We start from the raw sequence: 24,594 nt of genomic DNA, 5'->3' as shown, positions 1-24,594 counted from the left end.
GTAATGATATCTCTTGTTTTGCAGGGTTCCGGCGATGGCGGATGGCGGGCTGATGAGAGTTGAGGATCGAACCCGCGTGAGGAATAGAAGCGCCTGGAAGCACGTAAGTAAGCGCTTGTAGCCTGCTTCACGATGCGCACGAACTGTCCCTTTTATCTTGCAGGTACAAGTTCGGAGCTTTGGAGAAGCTGAAGGGTGCTGGAATACCCACTGGATTCGGCGTGGGAAGGAGTAATGGCACGTGAGTAATAAAGTTGCCCAATGTCTTTAAACGCTCCTTCTTTTGTCTTTCAGATGCGGGATGCAGCGCCGAAGGCCTCCGGAGCGTGCGAAGAGCTGGTAAGCTTTTGTCTTTCAGATGCCGGAATGCAGTGCGAAGACCTCCGGAGCATGCGAAGAGTAGGTAAGCCTTTGTCTTTCAGATGCCGGAATGCAGCGCAAGGCGTTGGTGACAGCCGATGGACCAGGTAAGAGATGCGCTGCCACTGAAGACCGTAGTGCTAACCTGTTCTTTCTTTGTCTTCACAGGTGCTGCTGAAGACTGGATTCCAGGATGGTAAGCCTTTGTTCCCTTAGGCCCAGGATCAGAAGCAGAAGACACGATGAGCGTTCTGCTGCAGAGAATGCAGAATAACGCAAAGCAAGATTCATCCATCGGGTGTGGTTTAAATAGCCTCCTGTAGTGCTTAGGCGTCTCCTTCCACAGCCACGCCTAAGAAAAGACTTCCTGCTTTCCAGAAGAGTTCCAGTGTTCTGAACCTAGGGAGTGGCTCCTGCCCCACCCAACAGGAAAAGTAGTCCCAAACAGAAGAGGATCAGAGGTTCAACTGGCAGGTAAGTAAGCAGCATGGTCTGCTGCAGGTAAGTCCACCCAAGCATTATGAGCCCGGCGCTTCCAGCGCTGGGACTGGGCATCTTTATGAGCCTGGTGCCACTGGCGCCAGGACAGGGTCCAAAAGGTCCCAATTGGGACTGGCTGGCACTCGGAACCGGGGTTATGGTTCTGCTTCCAAGGGAGTCGGGCAAGTCCTGATCTTTTGGAAGCAGAGATCATGACAGAATCCCTGATCATACCTGTGTCCTGGAATCAATTTTGCTGGGTCTGCAAGGCTCATGTCCTTGTTCGTAAATCTGTGCGGTCCACGGGAGTAGCTACTTCCTGTTGTGACGCGATTTTGTACGTTATGTGATAGACGCGAACACGTGATCTATGACTAAACACGCATTTACGGCTTGTGTGCCGGCACCATTGTGGAGCACTCCAAGTATTAATAGCTCAGTCAGTCTGTGGCACGAAAACATTTTAAAATCGTAATTAGGTCATAATCAACATTGGCTTTGCCATATGCATTAGAATTCTGAATGTCGGATATTAAATAGCAAATAATTGCAATAAGACTCTCAAAAATCAACTTTGTCCGTCGTTGCTCGAACCGAAGCCTGCTCAGTCATACCCTATGACTTGGCTCAAGCCCAAACCGATAGGATTTCATAAATGTGGCGTGTGTAATATCTGTCAATTCACCTTATGCACAAATCTCCTTCTCCAGCATGGGGTCTGGCATGGATTCACATGCTCATGAATATTCCCTGTCGTCAGGCTGGGAATCCTTGGTAAAGAAAAAATCAGTATCAGTTTAGTTTCTGAACTGTCTTTCTTTGTAGTAACCAATCACTGGTCTCTGGGTCATACTACCGCAGCCAATGACTGCCCTCTCCCTAAGCCCCTCCCCTGGCAGCCATCCTCCGATTTTTACCGCACGTTCAAGTGTTGGGAGTCCTATAGCTCTCGAGCTTTTACTGCGTTTTCGCTCTTTTTTTCAGAGATTTTCGCATTATTCGGTTAAATCGAGCCTCAAGCTCCACCGTTCTATTTCCGATCAACGGGGACCCGTTTTGGAATGTTCTACGCTATGCCCCTCAAGGGTGAAGTTTTCGTTGCATTGCGCTTCTTGGAGGATTCCAGATGATCTGAGGCCTACCATGGACATGGCCCAGGACAAGGGAAGCTCGACGCCCGGATCCAAGCTGTTCAGGAACTGCCCTGGATGCGGGTTACAGAATGTTTTCACGGAGGACGAGCATTCGTGGAGAAGGACTGTGCGTTCTGCAAGAACCTATCGGACCAGACCATGAGGGATCGTCGTACCCGCCTCGCCAGCTGACTGGAGAAGGGCCCAGCAGGTGAGAAGAAGAAAAGGTCTGAGCGGTCTTCTAAGTCCTGTGAGGGCGCCCCGGCGACGGGGGCCCAACAGAAGGCTAAGCACTGCGAGTCTTCGCCGAACGCCGAGCGCCGAACGGTCAGGATCTTTGGCTGCCAGGCAGGGCACGCCTTCCCCGGCACCATCAACCACGAGCCAATGCTCTGGTTCGGGGAAGAGGAAATCTGAGAACCCGGGTAAGCTTCTGGAGAGGCCCCATTCGATCTCGAAGGATTCAGCCGAGGGGGAGCGAGGCGGTGACCCTCCCCCCAAGGTGAAGGCCTCAAGCGCGCCCAAGGTGGTGAAGGCCTTGATTCACCCGGCTAAGGCCTCTATCGAGGGAGTCGCGGCGACCCTGGCGAAGCATGTGGAGGCTACACCAGTGGAGGCAACCTCTGGGCACAGAGTTTCCCTGCCACCGCGGAGGGAATCCTCTTTCCAGCCCATCGATAAGACCCTCGTGAAGACCCCGGTGGAAAAAGAAGGGGGGGGCCGGTGGCCATTACGGACACGGATTCAGCCTCTGAGGAGGAGCTGGTGGAAACCGTGAAGAACCTCAACGAGAGGTTCGAGAAGGTACGATCCCACGAGAGGGATCCCTAAGAGGTGGTCAAAGAAAGCGACGGTGGCGCAGACAAGGCCCCAGTGGAGGAGCAGCCTTCCCTCCCGTCGCAGCCATTGCCCGAGCCCCAGGACAACTCAGCGGCCATTTTGATGGCAATCCAAACCTTATGCACGGAGATAAGGACGAGATTACCACGAACCCCGGCGGACGATCCAGAACCGGGCCCGTCAGGAAGCCCTCTGAACAAGCAGAGGAGAGTTCATCCCTCCCCACCCTTCATGCCCCCACGACCCGTGGAGCCCTCATCCCTCTCACCGGACCCCAGGGATGACACAGCGGCGGATATGACGACGGGGACGGATGATGACGGTGGTGACGGATGATGACGGTGGTGACGACGGGACGGACCTCCCATCACCACTCCCTCGGGCTTCCCCGTCCGACAAAATTGGCTCCTCTTCACGCCATGATCGCCAGGACATCCAAGCTCTTCCAGCTCTGCCCCGAGAAACAGAAGGAGGGTTTCCTCTAACAACGGCGAGAGGCCAAGAAGTACCGTTACTCGACGATATCTGGGACGAGGGACTTGCGATCCTGAAGAACCTGTCCACGACGCCTGCCAAGAGGGACAGGTAGGAGAAGTACCGGATCCCCGATGCCGCCCCTTTGTGCCTCAGGGTTCAACCTATGCCGGGTTCGGTCGTCGCAGCGGCGTCCAAGAAGAAGGCGGCGGGGGCGACAGCATCAACCTCTACTTCCCCACCGGACGGCGAGGGTAAGAAATTGGACGCCATGGGGCGACGGATCATCTCGTCGGCGGCGACGACAATTAAGGTGGCCAACGCCTTAGCGATTGTGGCCCGTTACGACAGGGAGCTATGGTACAAGATAGCTCCCATAGTGGACTTCCTACCAGAGGACAAGAGGGTGGAGGCCCTGGAGATTCTGCAGGAAGGTGAGGTGTCGTCGGACCACGCCATAACGGTGGCAACGGACCTTGCCGACACCGGGTTTCGCCAGTTAAGCAACAGTGTTTGCCTTCGACAAAGTGGGTGGCTCAAGGCGACAGACCTCCGTCAGGAAGTGCACCCCAGGGTTTTGGACATGCCGTTCGACGGCAACAACCTGTTTAGGAAAACGGTGGATGAGTCACTGCAGGCCATCAAGGCCGACACAGAGATGGCCCGAGCCCTGGGAGTCCTTCAGCAACGACGGCCCTTTCGGAGCGCCGGAGGCAGACAGGGGGCCTTCAAGGGATCAGGCGGTGGCTCCTCTATTTACCGCCAGGTGGCCCGCTCCTCCTCCCAGGAGGCTTACAGAGGTCGTGGCAAGCAAGGAGGATCTCGGCGTCTTCGCCAAGGAGGCCAAGGCGGCAAGGCTGCCTCCAAGCAAGATTGAACCGGCCGTAGTGTCGGGCCCCCACCGAAGCACCCCGGTGGGAGGCCGGCTGGCGAAGTTCGTCAGCGTGTGGGAGTCCATCTCCACCGACCGCTGGGTGCTGGATGCCCTGGCCCACGGGCACACTCTCGAATTTCAAAAGAAGTGGCCAGGAAGGAAAATCACATCCCTCAACTGCTGTTGGAGGTAAAGGCGATGCTCAAAGGTGCCATCGAGCTCGTCCCCAAGAGGCTTCGGGGCTCCTGAGTATACACAAGATACTTCCTCGTCAGAAAGAAGACAGGCAGTTGGCGCCCCATCCTGGACCTATGTCGGTTGAACAAATACATCAAGGCACAAAAGTTCATGATGGTCACTCTCCAGCACGTGCTGGGACAGCTGGAGGAGGGCGACTTCCTATCGTCGTTGGACTTGGAGGATGCTTTCTTCCACATCCCCATCCTAAAAGGACACCGAAAGTTCCTCAGATTCGTAGTCCAAGGACGCCACTACCAATTCAGAGCTCTGCCATTCCGATTGAAGTCGGCACCCAGGGTGTTCGCCAAGTGCCTAGCACCAGTGGCGGCGTGGCTGCGCCTGCAGGGGATCCACGTCTACCCCTACCTGGATGACTGGCTCTTCGGTGCAAGGACAAGAGAACTCGCCATCGAGCACACGGCAGAGACCGTCCGCTTACTCACGGAGCTGGGTTTCTCCATAAACTACCCGAAATCCCATTTGGGTCCGTCGCAGGTGGCACTGTTTCTGGGAGCGAAGCTCGATACAGTGGAACGATTGGCGTCTCCATTGGAGGAAAGGACAAAGGCCATCTTAGGCAAGGTGGAGCGCCTTCTAGCCACGGACGTGGCCAGGGTAAGATCCATCAAGTCCCTCCTCGGTATGATGTCCTCCTGCATCTATCTAGTGTGCCTGTGCAGGCTACGGATGCGTCCTCTACAGGAGTTCCTCGACACCCGCTGGATGCAAGCGGCGGGCAGCTTCGAAGACCAGATCCCCCTCAACAAGATTTTCCATTGGGCGATTCAGTGGTGGGGCACCCGTGCACACCTCACGGCGGGCACGGACTTCCAGACCCCAGCACATCAGGAGACGGTGATGACGGACACCTCCCTGGAGGGATGGGGTGCACACACCGGAGATCTCCACACAAGAGGCCTTTGGCTCCCGGAGAGGTCTCTCCACATCAACATCTTGGAGCTCCGCGCCCTGTTCTGGGCGCTCAAGTCGTTCCTCCTGTCCCTCGAGGGCAAGGTCGTGAGGATCTTCACCAACAACACCACCACGATGTTCTACATCCGGAAGCAGGGAGACACCAGATCCCCAACCCTATCCAAGGAGGCCCAGGATCTGTGGCACTGGGCCGTCGCCCAGGGGATGTTTCTGGTTCCCTTCCTTCTGGCAGGAATAAAGAACACCATCGCCGACTCACTTGGCAGGGAGCTACGCTCGTGCCACGAGTGGGAATTAAGCCAGGATCAAGTGGATCGGCTCTTCCAACGCTGGGGCAAACCCCAGATTGACCTGTTCACGGCGGCGATGAACTCCAAGTGCCAGAGGTTCGCCAGCAGGTTCCCCCAGCCGAGGAGCATGGGCGATGCTTTCTCGTCCCCCTGGGACGGCCTGTTCCTGTATGCGTTTCTTCCGTTGCCGCTGCTGCTTCGACTCAACAGCCAGCTCAAGAGGTCCCAGTGCAGGATGATCCTCGTCGCACCGGCGTGGCCGAGACAGATCTGGTTCCCGGACCTTCTGGACCTCTCAGCGTCCCCACCAGTCAAGATGTCGACTGACGCAGATCTTCTCTCCAGAGAGGGAGGCGCCATTCTTCATCACGACCCGGAGTCGTTGAACTTGCTGGCCTGGCTCCTGCAGCAGAGTTTGGAGGGTACGACATCCCGGCTGACTGCAGAGAGGTTCTTGCAAAGGCCAGGGCTTCCTCAACTCTCAAGTGCTACGGACATAAGTGGAAGAGGTTCTCTATCTGGTGCCTTGCACAGAAGATCAACCCTCTACGGATTACGGCACCTCAAGTGCTACCATACCTACTGTCGCTGGCCAAAGCTGGACTAGCTCACGCTTCCATCAAGATACATCTGGCAGCAATCTCCCGATACACCAGAACTGCAGGACGGCCGTCCTTGTGGTCTCATCGACTGGTGAAGGAATTTATGAAGGGACTGTTCCGATCGTTCCCGCCGGTGAAGGCTCCAGCCCCGGCGCGGGAGCTCAACGTGGTACTGACCAGGCTCATAGGGCCACCATTCGAGCCTTTGCATTCGGCTCTGTTGAAGTTCCTGTCGTGGAAGACAGAGTTCCTTGTGGCCATCACCTCCGCACGACGCGTGGGAAAGATTCAGGCCCTATCCTGCAAGCCTCCATACTTGACTTTTCACGATACTAGGGTGGTGCTGAGGACCCACCCCTCTTTCATGCCCAAGGTGCCGTCGGACTTCCATCTTAACGAGCCCTTGGTGTTGCCAGTTTTCTTTCCGTTGCCTTCGTCGCCGGCCGAGAGGACTTTGCACTCGCTGGATGTAGCTAGAGTGCTTTAGTTCTACGTGGACCGAACAAAGAGTTTTCGGAAGACATCACAGCTGTTTGTGAAATTTGGACCTGTGAACCAAGGGAAGGCTCTCTCGAAGGCTTCCATTTCCAGATGGCTCTCCGGCTGCATCATGCACTGGCATCGGTTGGCCAACCGACCGTTGCCCGGCCGTCCGAGAGCCCATTTGACCAGAGCAATCGCTGCTACTATGGCGTTCTTGTCTGGTGTGCCCCTGCTGGACATCTGCAGGGCTGCTACGTGGAGGTCGACGCACACCTTCACGAGATTCTACTGCGTCGACCGGGATTCCAGGGAGGAGTCCAGAGTCGGCCAAGCAGTGCTGCGCAACCTGTTCGCCTGAAGGTGGGCCTGGTGAGGAGGTAAGAGTTGCTTAATGTTGAGTTTATGTAATGCTTAATGTTGAGCCTTTTGCCACCTCCCGTGGTTGTGCATGCGTGTACTGCTATGTATTCTTATATTCATGAGCATGTGAACCCATGTCAGACCCCATGCTGGAGAAGGAACAAGTTACTTACCTGTAAGTGTTGTTCTCCAGCATGGGTCTGGCATCGATTCACATGCAAACCCTCCCTCCATCCCCTCTGGCTCTTCACTTGGTCATACTGCCACTTTACGTGCTACCAAATCTGAGGATGGCTGCCAGGGGAGGGGCTTAGGGAGAGGGCAGTCATTGGCTGGGGGCAGTATGACCCAGAGACCAGTGATTGGTTGCTACTAAGAAAGACAGTTCAGAAACGAAACTGATACTGATTTCTTTCTTTACCGAGGATTCCCAGCCTGACGACGGGGAATATTCATGAGCATGTGAATCCATGCCAGACACATGCTGGAGAACAACAGTTACAGGTAAGTAACTTGTTCCTTACCCGTCACCATGGCCTCAAATTGCAGATACGGGACTTCATCAACTGCAAATCAGTTCGTATTGTATGCTATTTTGTGTGTATGTAGGTTCCAAAATAGAGAATTACGGGTCCATATTCGTGAACATTTTGCTCCCCTTCAACATTCAAAATTCCAAGTTGCCCTTAGCGATACATTGGCAAACACACCACCAACTGGACTCTGTTAAGGACATACACTTCATTGGACTGCTTCAAGCACACGCTCATCCAAGAGGAGGGGATTGCCAATCCCCACGCACTATCTGCAAGCTCAGATGCATTACACTTGGACTCAGCAAAGCTGCTGAACTGAATGTCTTCTTATATTGACACTCACTATTAGGAGTCCTTTGGTTGTGTTGGTACTGTTCCTAATGGCATTTATCAATACTATAAGGACTTGATATGACTTGGTACAGTCTCAGTATTTACCTACCAGCCCATGGTGTCCTTTCTCTTCCTGCTCACCACATATTTGTTCTATAATTTTTCAATTTTTTCTATTTTTTCTGATCTCCTCTGATATTTCTGTTTTCAATCACATAGGTTCCAGATTTCCACCTTTCCCTTCTTTCCACCAGATGATCACACTTTTATCCAAGTAACAATCTTGCCCTCCTATAGTAAGGTTTACTCTCATTCCAAGTTATCCACCTTGGATTTTATCCGGTTTAGATTCTGTTCGGCTACATACAAACAAACATTGCCTGTCCTCCCTTTTTTGGGGACAGGCGTGCACATATCCAGTCCTGGGTGCTAACCACCCAATGTCATGTTACACAATAATTAATAATCCTAATTGTCAACTCAGGCTTTTTATCTCATCTACTGTCACTCTCTTTGAGATCTAGCCAAATTCACGGACACCTCATAGTAACCAATCACATGACAGTATCACATGATTGCCGTATTGCTATTTAATATCCCACATTCAGAATTCTAATGCATATGGCATAGCCAATGTTGATTATGACCTAATTACAATTTAAAACAAATTTTCGGGCCACAGACTGTGACTTTGAGCTCATTTTTGGAGTGCTCCACACGCCGGCACACAAGCCATAAATGTGTGTTTAGTCATAGATCACGTGTTCGCGTCTATCAACTGATGCGATTTTGTACATTATAACAGGAAGTAGCTACTACTGTGGGCCGCACAGATTTATGAACAAGGACATGGGCCTTGCTGACCCAGCGGAATTGATTCCAGGACATATGTATGATCAGGGATTCCTTGCATCAGCGAATCTTCACAGCACCCATGTGCCAGTTAATTCACCAGGCGATGATTCACACGCATATGTTATATATTATGTCTCTACAGGCATCCCACTGTAAATATTAATTGAAAGAGTGATACATAATCATACAGGAGATGGTCTCCTATGTTACAGCCTTACTGGACTTATGACTAGGACAATATATCAGGTAAACACTTTGTATTTCACATATGCTTCATGCCCTAGCATGGCAGACAGGACAGGGTCTTTTTGGAGTTGCACTTTGCTAATGTGAGTACCCGTATCTCTTTTGTTTTCCTCCTTTATTGGCAATGGAAATGCTCTTGTAACAGTGTCTTTTGACATCCATTCGCACCGAACTATTGAAAGTTTATCTATCGCCAGCCAAATTTTCATACGGGAACTATACCAGAGACTTATGTTGCCACTCTATTTAATTGGTTTTCTTTCTCACACACATGGTTTGGTTTTGAGTCCACCCTTGCTCACTTTATTCTATGCTTTCGAATACCTTTGCATGTCTACACTTTTGTGGACAGGAAGCAGTTTGGTCACCTCAGTTTGGGTCTGGTCTTTCCAGATTGAGCTCCCGGTGTACTCCACACGTTTGTGTTATTGCTTCAGCAAGACTGTCTATTGCACCGAGTTCGCCAGTTTTCAATTAAGGAAAGTCTTTCTAGGTTGTGTTAGCACCATTAGGACAATGCTGTATTGATGTACTATTGTGTGAGTACTCTTTATTTTTTTTATTTTATTTTTTTAATGATACTTCAAATGCTAATTGGCAATTCTTGTTGGTTTTATGTTTCCCAAATACTTGTTTCCTGCACTACGGCTGTGCAATGCATTCAACTTTATCTGTAAACAATGTATCATTAATGCATTATTATGTTACAATGTATGTGTTTTTTCTGCATGTTTTCGAACCCCTGTCTCTCCCTATTTGATTGTTTGATTATGTGATTTGCATTTTTACTTATTGCTTTTGATTTGGACTTCTGGTTTCAATAAATTTTTTAATCAATGTTTTTATTTTCAAAATGTTTTCTTTAATGGTCTTGATGTCCTTTACCATATGGCTGGTACACCCTTTCACAATTACTTTCTTGTATTTTGGCAATCGTGACCTGGTTTTGGGGGTCCTTATGCTTCCAGTTTTGCCTTGAGAAAGACCCAGGAAGGGTCGAAACACATGTCGGCAGATCTGATACATCATATTAAATTCAATTTTCAATCTTTTGCTTGGTTGCTATCCATACATTATGAATCTTGTATTTAGATGGTTTTATGCCAGATATCAGTTTAATCTTTCGCACTAGCAGCGCTTTTCCTATGTGGATTCCCTTTTTCCTTCTTTGCATGGAAATGAAGCAGTGTTATGTAGGAAGCATGCAGGCAATGATGGAGTAGAGCGCATGCTCCAGTTGCCCTGGAGGTAAATGGCAGGGGACGAATGCTTCTAAAATGTTTACCAGCCAGATGTGGGCATATGACCGTCTTCTTCAGATCTTCCACAAATCAGTTATAAGTTTCATGTTTACAAAAAATGTTGATATCCTCTTGCATTGGCACTGGCTGACACATTATGCTCATCTTGCTGCAAATAATAATTCTCAAGCAGTGCCTGGCTGGTAGCCGGGTATATAGCTCAAATGCAGCCCACATTTCCTAGAGAACCAATTTGATACCCCTGTCATGTTCATGAGGTCAATAATTTGAATAGCAGAAGTATTATGTTAATAATAGTGGCACTAATTATTTCAGCACTTGAAAGCGGATCCTCGTGAAGCGCTATGTACATCACTACATTATTAGTAGTACTGTGAATGTAAAATGAAGTCAATTTCTTACAATGAGATGGGCAATGGTGCTTATTACAGTTAGTCTTGCGAGACAAACTGACCACATCCTAACATTAACCTTTTCCCAACCTGCTAAACAGCCCACCCTCCAACTACGCTCCTTAAATCTGCTCCAGATGATCGACTCCCACTTTGTCGAAAGGCACATAGCAACCCTTCCGTCCTACTATTCCGGCCTTATCTGGAAAAATAGGTTGTTTTTTCACTACAAATTGTTCCCTTCTTTGTTTGTTCATGGAGTGTCATCTGGCTGACCATTTCCAGATACGTTATTTGTGATCAGGATTTATAGCACACCACAGACAAAGCCAAATTGCATCAAGGTTATGAAAAAATAAGACTGCAATGACGTCATTATTGTTGCTGCATCCTCTGGCGAGGGGGTAGGTCTCCTTCCCTATGATGGCTTCTGTCGTAGATGAACAATTCATTGCGCAAACAAATTTAGACTAGCAAGGTCCATTGGCATCAAGCTGATGCCCTTGCAAACTGGGGCTGGCTAAATGCCCAAAGTCAGCACTTTCAGTGCATCTCTGCAGTCCGATATGGCGGAAACCAGCCTATCCAGTGCCAACAGGAATGGGTACTCTATCCAAAGTCCACTAAAACATAAGGAAAAATAATAAGGGCGACATAATGGCAATGCATTAAGAAAAATTCTCCCACTTCATTGTTTTCTTTTGTCAATTAAGTTCCTACCTGACCTGCTCTGCTCCCGAATCGTGATCCTTTTCATTCCCACATCCAGCATTTTATTATTTCTCTTTTTTTTACTACTTTACTCAATCGAGGGTCTGTAACTTGCCACAGTACTATATGCCCTCCAAAACATAGTCTTCTATCCTGTATCTCTTGATTCTTGTTCATTGGTATAGCACTGCTTTTTTTTTTACCCAATATTTAGGTCTACTTATTTGTTGGACATTGTTTATGGCCCTGGGTTAATAGGGCTTGGAGATGTGTTTAAGCATAGTTAGTAATGCTGTACCGGCGATCAAAAGCATTTAATGGTCCTCCTAGTGAGCAGTGCAAGATGCAGACTTAATGCACCGCTTATTTAATCAGCTAACCGAGGCTAATGGCTCACGCAATAGTCACGTGACATCTGGCATTTGGGCATGCATGTTATTTTAGATGGGCCCGTTCCCATGCGTCGGACACAATTTCATGCTATTAAATGTAAAATGGAATTAACTGCAAAAGCCAAAAACTTGCACCACCATCGAACATCCCTTGGGGGTTGCCTTGTTAGCTTCACATAAGAGTTCAGGGACACCCTAAGAAGCGCATAGAGCACGTTAATTTTCCTTGTTTGCCGAACATGTTAATATCAAAGCACAAATTACAATGCACAACTTGGACACTAATTGTTAATGTGGCACACAAGCACATCAGAACATTTTCAAAACACATACTTATCTGTGTAGTTTTGAAAATAAATGTACCTCAAAAGATTATGCCCACTTGACAAAACAGTACCAAACATTCCAATTTCCTACGCAACCTCTCATGTTTCCACACTATCTTCCCCAGCTCAAAACCCCCTCAAAAGTCCCACAGTACACTAAGATGTGGGATTAGTCCGTGCTGATTTGTGGTTCACGCATGCCCTCTGGTTTTGCACATGCGGTGCAGGAATTCCACTATCCATAGGACCTTTGCACTGCGTTCATCCTTCCATGCTCATCATTCCGCAAAGAGGGAAGCTCTGGATGCCCCACTCCTCATGTAATGGTGGTGCTAATTCCACCCTCACCCACTAAGCATAGATCTGTGGGAGTCACATCCTCCACTCCTCACCCTTCCACAACAAGAACATATCACCCACTCCTCCATCTTTGGTTTGATGGTTGAGTAGGACATTCACAAAACAGCAATACGGGGATGGTGTGGAATGAAATTGGTACTCTGTAAGAAAGGTAAGTATAGACGTGTGTACTACCTGGTGTGCAGGAGGTATTTGGGGCAGCTACTGCTATACATCCTCTCCCTGCCCAAATACTCACTTAGTTCATGTGCCTGCTGCAGATACCTTTGAGCAATATGAAGACTGCAGCACTGATGTGTTATTGTCCCTCCTGATGTGGAAAAAGGAGCACCAATACCTGTACAGAGGTGGGTTTTACAAAGTGACTTGTTATGTGTTATGTAACAATTCTATTAGACATGATCAATAAAACAAGTTGCAAAAATTACCACTGAATTATAACACTTCTGCACCTTGCACAAACCCATCTAAGGTTGCCATCCATGCCAGGACAGCCAGCCCTTAATCGTTTTGATGTCAATAAGAGTACACCATTGAGGTGGGCTAATTCTTTCCAATCGGTGTAAACCATACCTAGGGTACATATACACAGGTAAATGCAACATTCCCTTACCCAACCTCCTGGTGTACCTGGTACAGCCATTCTACTGTGTAAGATAAGTTGGCTTCTGAAGAGCCCTATGCAAGGCCTTTAAATTGTTTTAATCACAAAAGGGTCAGTTCTGCACCGCCTTCAGTTACACAGGTTTACGATAAACATTAAGGGTAATCATTCATGGCATATGGTGATATTTACTGAGAGGTGTTTGTGTGTATGTAATATTGAGCACCTTGTTTTGCCAGTGTTCCTACCTAGAGCCCATGTTGGATAAAACCTCTACTTGGAAACTTTAGCAGCCTAGCCCCCTTTTGCATTGTGGATCGAGAGATCATCTCAAAAAGAGCCATAAAAGAAGTTAAAGTCAAAGCAAGAGCTATACGTTGTTTGTTATAGCTATGTAAAATGTGCGCAATATTTCTCAATTGGTCTTGTATCCTTTATTTTTCTGGGCTAGAAATGTACGCTTTGCAGTCAGCTTGGTGCCACAATTGGATGTGAAATTAAAGCCTGTATCAAGACTTACCACTACCACTGCGGCGTGCAAGACAAGGCAAAATATATTGAAAACATGTCCAGAGGAATATACAAGTAAGTAACTTACCAGGTCATGAGAAGACCTATTAATGGTCAGCATATTCTTTTTCTTGATAATGGCAGACTGTTAATAAATTAACACCAATTTGAATGTCGTCGTATATCAAAGTTTTGCTATAGAGTCTCAAACTCTTTTCACCTACGTTGTTACTCTTGAGATCTGTTCATTCCTTCCTCAGTCAGTCGAGAAGTCACTCGGTTGAAAGCCTATCTGTGATTGGTGGCCTGGCCTTTAGCCATCCCCTTTTTGCAGTAGACTTAACGTCCTCCTTCTCTGTGATTGTTTTCCTGTTCTGCTGCTTGGAAGAAGCAGGTCTGCTGACTCTGATTCTTTTTTTTAAAGCTCTTACCTGGCCATACTGGCTGTGTACATTGGCATTTGCACATCCCAGAGTTGCATTTGCCTCTGCAGGTCCAGGCCAGGCTTCCTGAATATCTTTTCTACTTCCCCACATCTGCTGGGTAGAAACATACACGCTGAAACCATTTTCTGGGTCTTCAATCTCAGCATTCCACTGATTCCTACCAGAATCTTCCACTGGGCTGTGGCTCACTGCCATGGTCCAGATGGAGCCAGAAAGTTGTTGAAACTTCAACACCATGCCAAGTCTTCAACTTGGGACATCTGGGTACGCCTCCGGCTGTTGTCTTCATCCTGGAATTGTTGGCTGCTGTGCTGTCTTCCCCAAGCTACCAGGAGCCATCTAAGTGGGTTCCCTCACCTTCCTGGAGTCTTCCTCACTTGACTCTTTAATTCAGGCTTGAAAGTCGACATTGTAAAAGAAGCCTTGTATTTACTGGGTTGTTTTGCCATGCTGGAGCAGTCTTTGCTTAATCTGTTGATGTGAGTGCCTACCGCTGGGTCCTGGGGTGGGCGATTATTTGTGATGCTCACCCTCACGATCCGGGGTTAAGATTCTTTAGAGCAGACTTTCTGCCATATTTCCCATAGACTTCTATTGGGGAGTGGTTTGTCCTGCGCTAATGCATCTTTCTTTGGGATGTCTGGTTTGCCAATCAACCTCTGTGTCTCTTCTTTGGGGTAGTTGGGAACAAAATTTATTTTGGCTGCTTTCTCTCCATAGACCTCAATGGGACTCACTGTTTTGCTATGCTCTTAAACCTTTCCTGACTTTTGGTGGTATGTGAAACCTTTCTCCTTCACCTACCTTGCTGAGCTCATCTGTTCTGGGGGCACTGATCCGTCCCTATCGGTACAGGGGTACTCTGTTCTCCATAGTAAAATTCTCTTTGTTTTTACCCGCACAAAGTGCGGTAGAGACACTTTGTGTCTCTTTAACTTTGTTTTTGCTAACTTTGTGGGTACTTGCATGATGTGCCCAGGATGGGCTGGTGACAGAGGATACGTTTTTACTGTTTCTTTTTTATAGTCTTGTCTTTTTTTGCCCTGGAGTGGGCAGATCTTCTATATATGGAATGTCCTTTCCCAGGAAAAGCTCTAGCTTTCGCAGACAAAGTGGCATTTTTTTGTCTGAAGTTGAATGTGTGGGCTGGGTCTGTCTGCACCCAGTCCACATTAGTGCCAGTGTGTCTGTTGCTGGGCAGGTGCAGTGGCCAGAGTCTGTCCAGGATTGGACAGCCCTAGCCAAGTTTTAATGGCGCGTTTCTTGCCATTGGTGTCCGGAGGGGTCAATTCCAGCCCTGGTCCTGGATAAAAGGGGAACTCTTGCAGCCATACTTCAGATGATCATTGGAGCCAAGACCCCCTACAAAGGATGGAAGCCAGCAGCACTTTCTTGATGTGCCCGGTGAAACCCTGTCTTTCTGCAGACCTCCTGAAGACCATCATCAGTGCTTCGACCCCTGGACTGGTGGAAGAACCATTCATGAACTCTGCGAAAAGATCCAGCTGCTGGAAGCACTCAGAATCACTGAGCTATGCTGGAAGGTCGCCCGATATCGCCCTGAGCTACTTTGTTGCCACAGTCTCTGTCCTGAGTTAAGCCTTGGTACTCCACAGATGCTCAGCCTATGGAACAAGAAGCCAGTGTCCAGAACCGGGCCTTGGGAGCCATGGAACCATGAACTAGCTGGACCAAAAACCTGACCTCTGAAGAGGCCTCTACACCCAAGGCCTGTGGACCTCCTTCAACGGCACGAAGGCATGAATCCAAAAGGCCCAGTGCATTTGGGAACCTCTGTGGTGGTCCCTGGATGACCGAGTACAGGTGGTGAATAAACATAGCTACATCCCTATGGGCATACATTCCTGGCTTACCTCTCCTTAGCATAGGCATTAACGGTGGTGTTCCGGTTGGCTATCCTCCCCTGGGACTCTGTTAGGTAATATTTTAATAGCAGTGATAAATCTTCCTGACCTGTGTCAACCCCAGAACCGTTTACTTTACTTGTGCATTACATTATTTTTCCCTATAACTCTGAGTGGCAATCTCTTCTTTAAATGTATCCTCTGACAACTTTCGGCACATACTGCCTATTGTTGCAGGGTTTCCCTTGGGGCTCCCCTTTTTAACTTTCTCTGGTTAACCTTGTGGGAACTACAGTTCCCAAGGGTAGAAAGGATCTTTGGATCCCTTTTACATTTTGTTAGGTGAAACCAGCACACCCCACCTTATGTGGAGTGCTGGGTAGATGCAATGTATCTCCTTTCTCCTTTTTACTGTAACATTTCTGTTGCAGGACAAGCTTACCTTTTAATGGCTGGTGCCAGTGAACCTTTTTACTAATTCGGTCCACCTTTACCACAGGCTGTTTCCACAGCCCCAGCAAAGGCACCCATGGGTGCTCATTTTACCAAAATGGCCCTGTATTCTTTTTTCGCCTATTCAGTATGCCATGTCATTTGTTCCTTCCCCTGACCTACAGGGTGGGAAAATCCTTTCTGTCAATGTTATCTTCGTCGGGAGACCTCGGTCAAGCCCGCCCAGGCTCCAGAGTGTCTGAAGGCCGGAAGCGAGAGAGGAGTCCAAAACTCTGCAGCCCTTTGTCTTCCAGCCTGACTGCGAGAATCCAGTTCAAACTGGGAGGCTGGCTGTCCTGAAAGGACTGCCATCACCCCAGGTTTGAATGTTGCATGGCTGTTTGATTGGCTGGGTTCCTGCATAAAAGGCCAATCCTGGAAGCTGAAGAGGTAGTCGACCACTGAAACAGAAGAGGGAGATGAAGAAAACGCAGATGAGACGATTTCCAGCGACCGGAGAGCCTGCTGTGTAACCAGAGCTTGCTATTCCGGGGACTCTGAAAATGACGACGCCGACCCAGAGCCTGGTGAGATCCGCTAGACTCTAAAGGACCTGCATTTGGAGCCATCCCATGTCATGCTGCGACCTTGTGAGGATGCAATACCCCAATACCCTGGGACTTCGAGCCATTGTGCGGTGCACGGTCTTCCGTAATTCCGAATCTTGCTGAAACTATGGGCATCCTGCTGCGACGTGAAATCCAAAAAGTCCATTCACCAGAGTAATGGACCTTGCAAAAAATGAGAATCCAACTTGCGATAGTCGTCTTCTGGCTCCTGAAAAGGGCGCCAAAATCACAGAACCGCATCCAGCGGCAAAGAAACTCTTGCCTAGAGCCTTCCCCGTGATCCTTACGGCAAAAGTCCTTCCAGTGTCCTGTCTTCTGTCTACATGATAAAGGAATTCAACGACTGGGTTTTTGGTTGCAGATCCTGAAGTCCTCCTGCTGCTAACTTCTTCTGTGCTGAGGTACTATGTTGGCTTCGGTATTACGTACCTTAAGACTCTTGTGATTCCTGTGTAGCTTTGGGGTGTTTCCTGTAATTGGGAGTCTTCTCATCCAGTTCACCCAGGCCCCTGCTTTAATCCTCCTAGGATGTCTTCTCTGAAGTCCCTGGACCCTCAACTAACTTTGAAAGTGCTTGTTTGAACACTCTTCCTCGGGAACTCTAACTTTGCCTGCCTACAGCAGGCTCCTAGACCACTAGGATCCCTCTCTGAGAGAACTCATACCATAGAATTGGGAAGGGCTGGATACTTAAAGGGGTCTGCCTTGAAAAGTAAAACTAGTGTTGAAAAGTTTACTTACTTGTAAAAGAGTTAGTTGGTAACTGTAGCTGTTAGCGTGAACAGTTAAACAAGTTGTTACTTAACTTGAAAGTGTTCTGCCACTTCTGATGTATGTAAGGTTATTTTACTTCACTTGGAAAAGTTTTGCCATTCTGAAAAGTATCGGTAAAGTCTTACTTTCTTTAGAAACTGTTTCGCCATTCTAACAGAAAGTAGATGTCAAGTTAAGTTTATCACCTGTGAATTGGTTGTGCCTCTTCCCCAAGAGTAATGCTGTTGGTTCCACTTTTCTATTCATGTTAGGATAAATGTATGAGTGTCCCCAATTGGGTCTTGCTTCTCCTGACCTGCTGTTAGCCTGACCAGGATAAGTCTGCCTTAGGTTATACTTGCCTTTTTAAGTTGCTGGTAGGTGCTTTAAAAAGTATATAGGTTTTACTTACCTTGTGTTGGCTGTGTGCCATCCTAAAACAAGTTAGTTATTGCTTACCTAATCTGTGTTCCACTGATCTGAAAAGCAACTGTAATTGTATATTACACCAAAAAGATCTTACTCACCTAGTAGAACTGTGCGTTATCATAAATGTAGTTCTAGGTATATACTGTTCCTTGAATGAGTGTTACACTGTTAAGAAAAGTATACTTGCAGGTTGGTTTGCTAAGTGATTTCTTTGCTGAGCGTCACAGTGCAACTGGTAGGGTCTACTACCCGTGTATTACAGAAAGTCATCTCAAAGTAACTAATAGTTTTTACTCCCAAAGAATAGGTGTGACCTATAATTAAAGTGTATGGAGTGGTTTGACGTCCCCAGAATTACTGTTCAGTATTCTGAAGGTGTTATGCTTTGGTCTGTGTACCTTCAAGCATTGTGATGTTTTTATTAATGTGTTTGACTCTACAACCAGTACGTACCCCAAGACTTACTTGGCCTACTTTTATTTAAAATAAACCCTTATTTTTCTTTATAATACTTCTGGTTGTAAGTGTTTATATTGACTCCATGATGTCCTACAGGTTCTATGTACGTTCTTACGGCCCTCTCTCCCTCCTAAGAGGAGCCTGGCTGCTCGGTCTACACTACCATATACTCAGGTGGTACAGCCTTATACGAAGAGTGGAGTATTGTACTGTCTCAGTTGACTGGTTTTACGTTGGGCTTCAGAAAAACTGTCCTAACGGTCTCCCCTAAGGTGGTTGGATTGTGTGAGTTTAAGAACTTGACTTCTCTACCTTACATACCACCTGTTGGCTTAAGCATTTTAATTGGACCTGTGACTTAGGTCACTTCTTTTCTGGCTAGGGAAGGACTTTTTAAAGATCATGGCTGAATTCTGAGTTTTTGTATGGTGTTTTCTAACTCATTTATTTTCAGGCTATTAAAGCCAGGTAAGTCAGCAATTTGAGAGCTATATTTTAATCCTCTTGCTTTACTACACTTACAGATTTTAACTGCACTTTTTGAAGTGAAGTTTTGGTGTGTTAATTACCTGCGGTTTTTGTTAGGTAAGAATTTGTAGAGTCCAACTGGTGTGGGACTTTACAAGACCTATCTCTTGGTATTAGGTAACCCACCTTTTAATATAGGCCTGTACTACCCAAGTTGCTAGCGTGACTGAGCAGCCAGGCTTCTCTTAAGAGGAGTAATAGGAGCTGTACAATGAAATCAGTCAATACAGATATCCAAGTAAACATTTACACACTTAGTTATAGTATAAATATTTATTTATATATACACAAGGGTAATTAGATGATCTGTATAAAGCAGCAACTAATAGTAATATTAATCCCAAACTTAGGATTCAGTTCAACAAAAGCCATAGAGCAGGTGAGTAAACCTTTTTCATATGTTGTACACATTCCAGAACATTGAGTGGCGTCATTTGAGGTCAGTAATAACACCTATTTGTGGTCACCTTTGCAATATTGACTTATAAGGAGGGAAATGTTAGTTGGACCAGAACATACTTTGTATTTAGAAAAACAGTTTGATTCTAGAAGAGGGACATAGGCAGTATTTTATCCCGGCAGTAAGTGTTAAACAATTCAAACCTGTAAGGGAACAAGCACTGCCAAAGCCAATAGGTTCAGAAGGGGGCCTTTAGGGAGCCAGGACAGACAAAGTCAATGGGCCAGTTCAAAGTCCTGGTGCACTCTTCCTAGAAAATGTTTTTAAAACGTCAGTAGTTAAAATAGAAAATCACAGAAGCTTAAGAGGAGCCACCTTGAAGCGCAAGCTGAAAGGCCTGTGCAAATAAGTTGAGGTCAGCGCAAAAGAGGGTAAAATAGTACTGCGCAAGCTAGGAAGCACCACAATTGGCAAGATGTAGATGTACCCCCAAACCCCACAGTACCTGTGAACTAAAGAATTTGTTCGAGCTGGATGCCTTCCTGTTGCAGTGTAGCAGACCCTTTTTCCTGGTTCTTAGTCATGGTGATGAAAGGGAGGGTGTCTGGCGGGTTTTTGCAGCAGCACTCGCGAGAGAGGCGCTCTGCAGCAATGGATTCTCCTTGATTCAGCGACTGTTTGTGGTTTTGGTGATTTTTTCTCAACACCAAAGAAGAACAAGCAGCTCCGGTTAGAGATTAATTGATACCTCGATCCTGGACTCTGGATGAAGATTTCCTGCTTCGGTAGAGTCCTTTGAATTTCTAGAAAGTTATGGCCGGATTTGCACTTCCGAAGACAATGCACTCTATGATGGTCGGGGGTCCCCGGGCATTGGGCTTCTGCAGCCTTGAAAAGTCACAGCAAGTCGAGGATTGCACCAAAATGTAGCTTGTCTCAAGGCTAGTTGGTCCTACCAGCCCAAGGGAAGAAGTCCTCACGTACGGGTCTTCCCAGTTGAAACAAAAACGGGGTCAGCACAGCTACAGGGCTTCACTGGGCACTTTGCGGTCCAGGAGGGTGCTGCTGGTGTTTCTTCATGTCTTGGTCGGATGTTGTCCTCCAGTGGTTAACTCTGCCTCTAGTCCCAAAAACCTTGCCTTTTAAGCAAGTTCCCATTCATTCACAGCCCTAGGCTGTCAATCACCCAGCAGGGTGGCTGTCAGCAGGGTGGCTGTCGTCCTGGACAGAGAGCCAGCCAATCAGAATTGGTTTCACTCAGGCACCCCTAGAGACAAAGGGCAGGGAAGTTTCGGGACCCTCCCTCACTTCCTGCCTTTCCAGACACACTGGAGCCTGGGCGGGCTTCAGGGCTGAAGCCCAACAAAGGCAAAACGCACAGAGGACTCAAACCCGATTCAAACAGAGTAAAAGCCCAGAAGCAACTAACTGACAAGAAATGGTGAAAAAAGAAGACTGGGTCAATTTTCGGAAAATATCGTCACCCTTGCATGCTATCCTGCAGCTGAGATCATCCTGCAGATGCAATGCACAAGGTAGTAAAAAAGAAACCACTGCCACCAGCCATTCAAGTTAGTTGGTGTAACATAATGTTATGTGGGATAAAGGAGTTACTATGTAACCCCCCAGTCCTCCACATAGGGTGGTGTGTGCTGGACCCACAAAAGAAAAGATAAGTAAGACAGGAGTCCTCTTACTATTCTTGGGAGCAGTAGTTCACCTAAGAAAATGTAGTTAAACATAAGGGACATTTCAGTGCCACTGCACAAAAGGTGCTGTGTGTCACACTGCAAAAACCAGATGCCTGTGGAGTTTACCAGACTAAATTAAACAGTAAGAAACACACAAATCCTAGTCAGAAAAAACACGAGAGTGAGAAAAAAGTCCCACTCACTCAGTAGTTAAAATTAAAAAGCCCAGAGTCCAGCAAAAGAGCTGGCGGTCTCTAAGGTTAAAGGGAATTGGCACAGAAATTAAAATTCTCCCTAACAATTTTTGATTGCTAAAGGTTTGTCTAATGCCCAAATAAATAACTGTATTTGTATACATGCTGCCTAACTTATATTAGTAAGAGTGTTCCGTGTTTTCTTAGCTGAACCCTTCACAACTCTCATGCCCCCTACCCCCAAGTCTAACCCTTGATGTTAAGTCACACTACCCAAATAGTTTGGCTACACCTCAGTGTTTTGTCTCTGTTTATCAGAATAACTGACTGTGAAATATCATGTTAACCTCTCCGGGGGGTTGTTTGTCATGGAATCCGTACCTGAGGGGTACAACGGACTTGCCTCCATTAAAGTGGATGGCCCATTGTCATCCCATTTGTTTCTATGGAACTCTCCTAAATTGATTCTCTGGATGCTTACCTGCCCCTGGATATTTTACCTGTGCTTACAAGAGGTTCAGTGAGCTCTTGATGAAAACTATAATTTTAGTACTTCCCTGTGATCTTGAACCCATTTTTAAAGTCATGTTTTTATCTGCATTTCTCTAATTGTGAATATATTTGAACATTAGCTAATTTAGATGACGCTGTAAATATTTTCCCCTGAAATATATTCATGAGGTACTGTTGCTAAAATGTATTATTAATTCTTGCCGTACATTTTGTAAATGTTTCTTTCCTACTATGGCTATGATTGATCATCATCTGTGCATTATTATTTTTAATACTATGCCATAGGGTGTCCAAATTAATGTGGAATGTTGGTGTAGGTCATAGAGATTTTTAGAATATTTATCCTGTTGGTTAAAATATCTACTTATTTTCTCCCATCCACTACCTAAGTGTTCGGTGCTGAACACCAGATTTAGGGCCTTCCACATATACAGGGGTAGTCAGTGTTTTAGGACACTGTACTGAATTGTGCAGGCCCATAGGTTGCTTAACCTGCTTGTTGAGATTTATATTTACCTTGTTCTCCACACACCCTATTCATTTATGTTGATGCCTACCTGTGCTAGTGGTCCCACATATAAGCAGTGGGTTAAAGAAAGACCTTTAAGACCATTACTGTTTTATAGTATACTCAGTATCTCTTTAATACTATGTATTATGCCATAACTACTTGCTTTACCTGGAGGGCGTGGCTAACACCCATGCAGTCAGGCTGGCTAGGTGTGAAGCTCCTGCATGATCCTTCAATAATTATAACTAAATTTGCCCGATTTTCCACACATTTTCCAGAAAAGGGGTTCCGACACTGTGCAGACTAGCGACGCATTTATGCAGATGTTGTATCCCGATGGATGCAGAAGAACAGAGCGGTGAAAGGCAGACGCGATCGTACCCAAGACGACGGCTGTGCTCTGGTGAGCTAGCAGTGTGGTGGGGGCCTGACAACAGAGAGGGAAGTGCTCCTCACCCTGTATTGTCACGCAGCTGAATCTGGTGTTAGGTAGATTTATCATTATTGCGCTTCATCCCCTCTCCCAGTGAGACCCCAGCACTCCTTGGTGGACTTCTGGACCTTTTTCTTGTAATCCTGAATGTTGGAGCCTTTTTTTCCCCCTCATTCATTCCTATGAGTTCTGTCTTTGAGAACTCTATTCTTTGTAATCTACCTGTACTATGGAGTCGGTCTGCTCCACAGCTCTTAAAGGCATCTGTGTTTACTACTGCAGCACACAGCTCCTTATGGGCAGTGTTGCTGGGGACCCCTAGGGTTCTCCTTTTAAGATTCTTTTTCTTTATCCTCAAGTAACTACAGTTCTTAAGGAGGATAGATAGATACTTCGTATCCCTCCCAAAAGAGATGGGCACGCACTACCTTCAGTGGAGTGCCAAAGGGATACCTAGTATCCCCCTTCTCTCTGCTCCTGTGACTTTCTAGTCACATAGACAATCATCTAGTTATGGCTGGTGGCAGTGGCCATGTTCTACCAACTATTGTGTATTTTATTTATACAGCAGGCTATGTCTATAGCCCCGGTAGTGCACAATAGGTACACCCAAGTACCAACTTTGGGCCCTGCTTTATTTTTCGCCATTAATAGAGTGGTTGTTCTTTGTTTGCCCTTCTACCATTCTGCGAGGGTGACGGGGGAGGGGTGGGGGTTATTGTGCGTCTGTCTGTCTCCCCTTTGGCAGGAACCAGTAGGTATCCCTGCCTAGGCTCCAGAGTGTCTGGGCAGGAAGGAAGTGGGGGAGGAGTCTTACACACCCCCTGTCCTGTGCCTGAATAGGACCAGCTCCCCTACAGGGTGTCTGGCTGTCCTGATTGGACAGCCAATCACCCCTTCCTGGAAAATGCTGAGAGATTTCAGAGGAGTGTGTGCTATAACTGTATAAAAGGTGAGGCTTCTGGATTGTAAAGCAAGTCAACCACAGTAACCGAATAAAAAGATGATCAGAGACGCCTGCAGACCCTTTGCAAGACGTTGAAGCGACCACTGCTGTCCTGTCCCTGTTTTCAATGCGATGCAGGTGCTCTGAAGAGGATTATTCCTTCCCTTCGGCTGATGGGAACAACCAATCCCAAGATGAACTTAGAAATGAGCAAGCTCCAAAGTTCCTAGGAGCTTCCAGAGCTGCAGAACCCCAATATCAGCAGACCTGCCCATTTCGAGTGCATCATAGTAGAAAGGCTGAATCCACCCAAATCTGTGCTGACCCCGTAAGCACACTCCAGAGATCCGATCCAACTCGCCCAGACCCCCGCACCAGAGTGTGGGACTGCTGGAAGCGAAGATGATTGACCGGGCAATCTGTGTCCTTTGTTGGTGCTGCTGAAAAGGTGGCAAAACCGCAGAGTGAACCAAGAAGTTGCTGAAAGTCGTGCTACAGGTCCTCCCTCAAGACTGCTGCTGAGGGACACCGCCCATTGTCCTGCCTTTTCGTCACCAGACCAAGGAATCCGGAAGACGGGTCCAGAGCTGCTGCATCGCAGAGGAGCCAGCACAAACACTTTCTTCAAGCCAAAGGTACTGTGGGGAAAAAGGTATTGCTTACCTGATTCCAAGAAGTTGCACCAGAGCGCACATAGAGGTGTCCAGAGCAACCCCCTCTTACCTCTAACCCAAGCTGCTGCTTGTGTCCCCTTCTGGAGTCGGTTTTT

The 24,594-nt window shown here is 47.3% G+C and overlaps 1 protein-coding gene across 2 annotated transcripts in view; it reads left to right on the top strand.

The window, feature by feature from the left end:
• Positions 1-24,594, top strand: part of PHF6 (PHD finger protein 6) — a 518,975-nt gene that overhangs the window by 454,222 nt on the left and 40,159 nt on the right. For both annotated transcript variants that reach the window (XM_069612825.1, XM_069612826.1), the window contains exon 9: positions 13,538-13,671. In XM_069612825.1, coding sequence (XP_069468926.1) covers positions 13,538-13,671 — 134 coding nt within the window. The remainder of the gene's footprint in view (positions 1-13,537; positions 13,672-24,594) is intronic.

Source organism: Ambystoma mexicanum, chromosome 5p (assembly GCF_040938575.1).
Source record: "Ambystoma mexicanum isolate Mex_15411 chromosome 5p, UKY_AmexF1_1, whole genome shotgun sequence".
In the NCBI taxonomy this organism is placed as follows: domain Eukaryota; kingdom Metazoa; phylum Chordata; class Amphibia; order Caudata; family Ambystomatidae; genus Ambystoma; species Ambystoma mexicanum.
This window is presented reverse-complemented; position numbering and strand designations above follow the sequence as displayed.